Genomic DNA, 7,866 nt, shown 5'->3' on the forward strand with positions numbered 1-7,866 from the left:
CGTAAATGTAGTAATTGATTAACTTACTCATCGGAATTTTCAATAGTTTTAAAGAATAATATTATTTCGATTAACCTAATAAAAATGAGAAATCGATTTTTGGTTTATACCAATATATCAACTCTTCAACAGATGAAAACTACAATTTTCTTTTTATACGGCAAAACAATTGATGAAAAACACTAGTACCATTTAGTTGATAATTTATATTTTGTGTCTGATTTTAAATTATAGCATATTATTTTACATACTGTCATATGCTCATTTCTAAGTATAATATATGTGGAATTGTCTATCCGTGGAAGAGGTGCAAATAAAAAACGAAATCAATATTTTTAATTACAATATTGTTAACAGAACTAGTAGTATCAATTTGACAATTTCCATGAAAATGAAACGGGCAAAGAATCCGGGTGAATTCTGGGTTGGGTTAGGACCCGGCATGACGCAGCAACTGACGTAAAATCTCCCATAATTTTATCAAAAAGTCTCCGGAAAGTAATATCAACATTCATTAATTAAAAAAATTCAATGTGACGAAAGAAAAAACGAAAATCGGTCCACGTCCCAAACCCTTTTTATAGGAGAGTCTAATGTTCTGGCAAAAGACTTCACAATCTTCATTTATCTCTCTAAACCAAAAAAAAAAAAAATCTCTCATTTCTCATTTCTCTCTCTCTCTTTCTCTTTAACAATCTTTCTCCTTTCGTTAATCTCGTGATCTTCTTCTTCTATTTATGGAAAGAGGATGGTCTGGTCTCACTCTTGATTCATCTTCTCTCGATCTCATAAACCCTAATCGTTTCAACAGTAATAATCACCGCCGCTTTTCCAATCCATTGACCATGTCTAGAATTGACGACGACGATGATCAAAAGACGAAAATATCCACCGCCAGAAACGAATTTAGGTTTCCGGTGAGTCTCTCCGGTATTCGTGACCGTGAAGATGATGCTGGAGACAACGACCGTGAAGTTCCTGGCGAAGTGGATTTTTTCTCCGATAGAAAATCTATAGTTTGTGGTGACGATGTTGACGACCCTCGTGCTCGTGTTAAGAAGGAGGAACAAGATGATCAAACCCACGTAAATGTAAGTCCAACTTTTTTAAAAACAAAATTATATAATTGAAATATGAATTTATAAGTAACATTATATGGTTTGTATTAATGTTAACCATATTTAATTCTGATTCAAAATCTAAAATTGAATTTCAAATTTTGTTAGTATCATTTATTAATTTTTGTATTTTGTAAATTTATTTTTGAATAGACCGGTTTGAATCTTCGTACTACGGGTAATACCAGAAGTGATCAATCAGTGGTCGATGATGGAGAATCTTCCGAAATGGAAGATAAGCGTGCGAAAAATGAGGTAAAATTTACCATGCGTTCGTAATTAGTATATAGATTTGGTTTATAGATGTTTTAAACCGGTTTAATATAATATAGGAGTAATATACATTATTTTTTAATCACAGTTGGTTAAGTTACAAGATGAGCTGAAGGAAATGACCATGGAGAATCATAAGCTTAGAGAATTGCTTACACAAGTGAGCAACAATTACACTTCACTTCAGATGCATCTTGTTTCACTAATGCAACAACAACAACAAAACAAGGTAACTAAATCATTGATTGGTTGATTATTAACCACAAGCGAACAAGATGATTAATAGGCAAATAATTAACTTTGATGAACCTATATGATTAGGTAATAGAGGCTGCTGAAAAGCCTGAGGAGACGATAGTACCAAGACAATTTATCAATCTAGGCCCTTCAAGAGCAGCTGGCGAGGCTGAGGATGTGTCGAATTCTTCATCTGAAGAAAGAACTCGTTCCGGTGGTTCTTCTGCGGCCGAGAAGCGTAGTAACGAGATTAGGGATGGAAAGAGACTTGGGCGTGAAGAAAGCCCCGAAACCGAGTCTAATAAAGTTCAGAAAGTGAATAATAGTAGTCCATCGACTTTTGATCAATCCACTGAGGCTACGATGAGGAAAGCTCGTGTCTCGGTTCGTGCCCGATCAGAAGCTCCCATGGTAATTAAGTACTTTGATTTAGGTCACAAAAATAATTAAACTATACGCTAATTAAAAAGACTAATTATGTTTATACTTATGCTTTTATATAGATAAGTGATGGATGTCAATGGAGAAAGTATGGCCAGAAGATGGCTAAAGGGAATCCTTGTCCGCGAGCTTATTATCGTTGTACGATGGCCACGGGTTGTCCCGTTCGCAAACAAGTATGTATATTTTGCTCTTCCAAGTTTCTTTTGTCAACAATTTAAATCGCATATAAGCTTAAAACTAGGTTCAATATCAAAAACAATTTTGGAGACCGCAACATGTAACTTAATGGTAGTGCACGCATGTGTGAATTATATATGGAGAACAAAGAAACGAGTTAGTTTTAGAATCTTGAAAAAGACATAACAGAACACTAAAAAATTCTTGGTCTAAACACATTAGAGCTTACGAATGTACATGTTTGAATGATTGGCTAATAAGCATGGTCCAAAATGGTATTTTATAGGTTCAACGTTGTGCGGAGGACAGATCGATTCTGATAACGACCTACGAGGGAAATCACATCCATCCTTTACCGCCAGCCGCGGTGGCCATGGCTTCCACGACCACCGCCGCGGCTAACATGTTGCTATCCGGGTCAATGTCTAGTCACGATGGGATGATGAACCCTACCAATTTACTAGCTAGGGCTGTTCTTCCTTGCTCCACAAGCATGGCTACAATCTCAGCCTCCGCACCATTCCCTACCGTCACATTAGACCTCACACACGCACCTTCGCCTCCTAATGGCTCTAATTCCTCTTCTTCGACGGCCGCTGCTACTACCAACAACAACAACCACAACTCATTGATGCAGCGACCTCAACAACATCAGCAACAACAAATGACGAATTTACCTCCGGGTATGTTACCTCATGTAATAGGTCAGGCATTGTATAACCAATCCAAATTCTCGGGGCTGCAGTTTTCCGGTGGTTCTCCGTCGGCGGCTGCTTTTTCGCAACCGACCGCGGTGGCTGATACAATAGCGGCGCTCACAGCTGATCCGAATTTTACGGCGGTTCTTGCAGCCGTTATTTCTTCTATGATCAATGGTTCGAATCACCGTGACGGCGAAGGAAACAACAAAAATCAATAGTAACATATTACAATTGTTTTGTTATTGTTTTTTTTTTACATCTTCATATTTTTTTTTCAAGTGGGTTATAGGAAACAGAGTTTATTTCATTGATTCATATTTGTTCTGTTTCGTACCAAACTCTCAGTAAATATACAAAAGAAAAACATTTTTATTCGAATAATAGTAGCTGTTTATTTTGTAAACGTAACTCAGCATTGCCTTTAATAATGACATTTATTTTGTGTATATATCATACACGACATGTGAGCGCCGTATACAGAAACCTAATTGTTTGGCCGGACCTTCAATAGATAATGAGATAACGTCAGGTAAGTGTACTACATAATGACACTTATTGAGCATTTAATAAAATCCTTATATGTAGTAGTATATAACAATTGCAAAGGTCAATAAATGCTGCTATAACAATTTGACACGTAATTGCCGTCTAATGAAGTCACCTAAAATTCTGTACACATTTATTATTGTTAACAAAGAGAAACAACTTCCTAGAAACTACGAGTTTAATGGCATGATCAATATTAAAATCAATAAACCGAAATAGGTGACCAGGAAATTATGCAACTATAAAGAAATTTTCTTTTTTTATAAAGAAAAGTTCAGCTTAACCATTTTCTTCATTTCTAAAGTAAAAAAGGAAAAATAGATACGGAAGGAGTGGGGAAAATTTAAATAGTTTTAGTTGTGATACTAGTTTTGTTTCAATGAAGAAATTTCTTTTAAGAAAAATGATATGTTTCCATATTTGTTTAGTTTTTTTATCGTGTCCTTATTTAGTTAGTTAATTAATTAAATCAGTGGGAGTATTAAAATTGTGAATACAGGAATAATATCTCAAGCTTTGGGAGGAAGCGATACGCAAAAGTACGTTGTTGACTTTCCGTGCAACTCCAGTTGACGTGGGGTCATGATTTGCCAATAATGCATTTGTTTAATACGAGTATTTATTATGCTTAATTTTAAATTGCATCAAAAAGCTAAAATAATTGTTTATCTACTTCCGATTGACGTCAAAAGATCATGATCTACATCCGATCCGAGATGCCTCTCCTGCTCTCATAAAAAAAAAGACTTAATGATTTCACCCAATTAAAAAACTTGCAGAACTCTAGTTCGAAGCAAAATTGGAATTGGCATTCTAACCTAAATTGACTTCAATTGGAGATTTGTACTTTTGTTTTCAGTACATAGTTGGATCCCAAAATATTTCGAGTAATCATGACAGTGAAAAAATGTTGACTACTTAAATATTGTTTTTCACGTAGGGTCAGCATTATCCTTTTTATCTGCATATGGTCTATAAATGGTTGTTAGTTTGTTACATAGACGTGCCTACTCTTTTAGAAAAATAAAACGGTTTTGGATTCCATCATTCTTTTATAAAATTAATTGGGATCGGGTTTTTTGTGTGCTTAATAGTTAGGGTTTCCAAAAGTTATATTGCACTGCTTAAATTTTAAACAGGGACCCATAATTCGATCCCAAAGTTCATCAACTGTATAGAATGACTAATTTGTTTCATTTTTATCACAAACATACCAGAAACAAAGTAATTAGATTTTATATAAAATGACTAATTTTGTGGTAGCTTTTCCTGTTTTCTACAAATCTTCAAGAGTAATTTAGTTGTGGTTTAGTAACTATCACAGTTATAAAAAATGCATGGTAGAAGTATTTAATCAAATGAAATGAAGGAAATGCAAAGTAGTGGGCGATCAAAGTAGATGGACCGTATGATTTATAAAGACACCATTTTTTATTTTGTAAGTTACAAAAAAAATAATTATCATAAGGTTTGCGTGAAGTCGAGAAGAGAGACTTCTCTACGACTTTTGGAAATGGAGTCGATAAGTCACATGTCAGCATGTGGTCAAACTCTTTATAATATATCCTTCCTTTTTTATAAATACTCGTAATTCAATCTAGAATTATAGAAAGATTTGTATCAAAATGATAAATCATATGTTCTTTGAACATGGATTCAATTTTTTAAATAAAAAATAATATTAATCTAGTGTTATTAAACTAAAAATGATTTGAAAGTATCACTAAGGACCCCCAAAAATTTATACAGGATACAATATATATATATATATATGTATATATTATGACAATATTTCAAAAATACATATCATTAGATAAATCTAATTTATTAGAAAGTAAAACCTACTGTTTTTTAATGCATGTGGTCAAATTCATGGGCCGAATATTAAAGGTATAAAGCTCATCACGTACAACTTTATAAACATGAGTTTTGGAATCCGGACTATTCATGGGTTCAATATTAAAAGCATCTATGATTTGATTTATTTAGGTGATACTTGGCCTGGTTTCAGTCAAAGAACTCAACTGTTTACAACCGAATGCATTCTTATTGGTTTGGTCTGATTTATTCCGGTTGTCAAACTTTTATGTTTTAGAGACTCCAAACATGTAAAAAAAATTGTTAATTTTTGTATTTTATTTAAATATTATTATTATATATATACATATATTTTAATAAAATTGAAAATCTAGAGACTAAAGAGAATGTATTGAACGACTAAATTTAAAAGAATGTAGATAAATTTAATTCAGCTAATTTAAAGTATTTCAATGTTTTTAATGAGCTGTTGAAGAATTCTATCAAAATCTACTATATAAAAGGGGCAATTATATTTATAGGAAAAAAAAACTGTAGTATTGTCCCTTTAATACTTTTTTAAACTTGACCACTTTTGGAGAAAAATACCATTTATTTCTAATTACGAAAATTTTAAAAAAATATTTTTATAATCTAATTTTTTTTGAAAAATTCTGAAAAGGGAAGACAAAGACATTTCATAACATATTTTTGCCAAAAAAAAATTAAAACAATTTTTTACAAATGTTCTATGAATTAGTAGAAAGCACATTCTATAAATTTTTGGGAGGAGGAAAAGAGATATCTTCAGCTCCATAGTGGATAGAATCAAACAAAAAGCCGCTAGTTGGACGTCAAAATGCTATCATGTGTAGGCAAGATGGTCATGCTAAAGAGTGTACTTGCGGCTATGCCTACTTATGCAATGACATGCTTCAAGTTACCACAGTCCTTTTGCTCAAGAATCCAATCGGCCCTAACTAGGTTTTGGTGGGACTCGGACCCAGACCACAAGAAAACAAGTTGGCTAGCTTGGAAGAAAATGGCAAGACCTAAAAACCAGGGAGGGCTGGGCTTCAAGGACATAAGCAACTTTAATGACGCTCTTCTAGCTAAAGTTAGCTGGCGGATACAAACAAACCCTCAAAGCCTCCTATCTAGAATCCTACTTGGTAAATACTGCATGGATAGCACTTACCTTGAAAGCAAAGCCCCCTCGAACTGCTCACATGGATGGCGTAGTATTATGATCGGTAAGGAGCTTATCTTGAAACAGCTTGGCTGGGTGGTGGGAAATGGTGAATCCATCAATTTGTGGCACGACCCCTGGATGTCTACATCGAGCCAAGCTAGGCCTATCGGTCCTCCACCGGAAAACCAACAAAACCTCAGGGTTAGAGATCTAATGACTGAAAACGGCCAAGAGTGGGACAACCACAAAGTGGACCAGATCCTCCCACATTTCAAAAAACAGATCATGGAGATTAAAATCAGTATTCTGGGCGAAAAGGATAGACTTATCTGGCTCAAGCAGAAGAATGGTGAATACTCCACTCGATCAGGATACTTGGCAGCCTCGGCAGAGGATGAAATGACACCCTACTACAACCCCTTAGAAGCTGACTGGTACACCCAGGTCTGGAACGTTAAGACTGCACCAAAAATCCAGATGTTCATCTGGAAAGCGATCAATAATGCGCTCCCTGTGGGTGAGCAGTTGAGTATCAGACAAATCACAAATGACAACCGATGCTGTAGATGCTCTGCTCCAGAAACAGTCTCACACATGCTCTTCCAATGCCCTTTTGCAATGGAAGTCTGGGAAAAAACCCATTGGTCCTCTGGTTTCGACCTTACAGATACCCCAGATATTGTAACTGGCTTGAAGATGCTCCAGAGCCTAATCACCCTACCACCAATTGGCATACCTAAAGGAGGTCTATACCCTTGGATTTTGTGGAATCTATGGATCTCAAGAAACCAAAAGATCTTCGCCAATCGCACCTTCTCTGCAGAAGAAACAGTGACCAAAGCCATCATGGAAGCAAGAGAATGGATGGAAAGCAGGCCATCAGCGATCATATCTCCACCCCAACTCAGAGCCCAGAATAGAACTTTACCCCAATTCCCGCTGAGAGCTATGCTCTGCAACACAGACGCAGCTTGGAGGAAAGATACCTGTATGGCAGGATTAGCCTGGGTATTCACAGATGGCTCAAATAAACTGCTTGAATCCTCAACTACTGTGGAGTTTGTGACCTCGCCCTTAATGGCAGAAACCATGGCCATAAGATCAGCACTGATGCAGGCTAGGAATCTGGGATTTATGGATTTGATCATCCTTTCTGATTCGCAGGTAGCGATAAGAATTATCAAATCCAGAACCCTAATCCTCGATCTTCACGGAATCCTCTCAGACATCATTCGCTGCTCTCAAGAATTTGATTCAATCGATTTCTTTTTTATTCCCAGAGATACAAACAATGTTGCTGATTCTGTAGCAAAAAAGGCCTTAATAGGCTAAAATGTATTGGGCTAAGATTCTAAATGGATTTGTTTGATCCAAAAAAAAA

The 7,866-nt window shown here is 35.6% G+C and overlaps 1 protein-coding gene across 1 annotated transcript; it reads left to right on the plus strand.

Annotated features, from left to right (window-relative positions):
• The first annotated feature begins 649 nt into the window (after positions 1 to 649).
• Positions 650 to 3,353, plus strand: LOC18010011 (WRKY transcription factor 6). The gene is made up of 6 exons (XM_006391846.2): positions 650 to 1,091; positions 1,272 to 1,373; positions 1,480 to 1,620; positions 1,713 to 2,039; positions 2,132 to 2,245; positions 2,536 to 3,353. Exons 1-6 carry the CDS (start codon positions 738 to 740, stop codon positions 3,166 to 3,168), a joined length of 1,671 nt encoding a protein of 556 aa, XP_006391908.1. The 5' UTR covers positions 650 to 737; the 3' UTR covers positions 3,169 to 3,353.
• Positions 3,354 to 7,866: the final 4,513 nt, after the last annotated feature.

Source organism: Eutrema salsugineum, unplaced genomic scaffold, assembly GCF_000478725.1.
Source record: "Eutrema salsugineum unplaced genomic scaffold, Eutsalg1_0 scaffold_8, whole genome shotgun sequence".
In the NCBI taxonomy this organism is placed as follows: Eukaryota; Viridiplantae; Streptophyta; class Magnoliopsida; order Brassicales; family Brassicaceae; genus Eutrema; species Eutrema salsugineum.

What these genes read in the sequence shown, in the direction of transcription:
- LOC18010011 (XM_006391846.2), top strand. Translation starts at nt 738, where the DNA reads ATGGAAAGAGGATGGTCTGGTCTCACTCTTGATTCATCTTCTCTCGAT. An exon ending in ATAAGCGTGCGAAAAATGAG is followed by an intron (nt 1,374 to 1,479) that starts GTAAAATTTACC and finishes TTTTAATCACAG; the next exon opens with TTGGTTAAGTTACAAGATGA. An exon ending in GTTGTCCCGTTCGCAAACAA is followed by an intron (nt 2,246 to 2,535) that starts GTATGTATATTT and finishes GGTATTTTATAG; the next exon opens with GTTCAACGTTGTGCGGAGGA.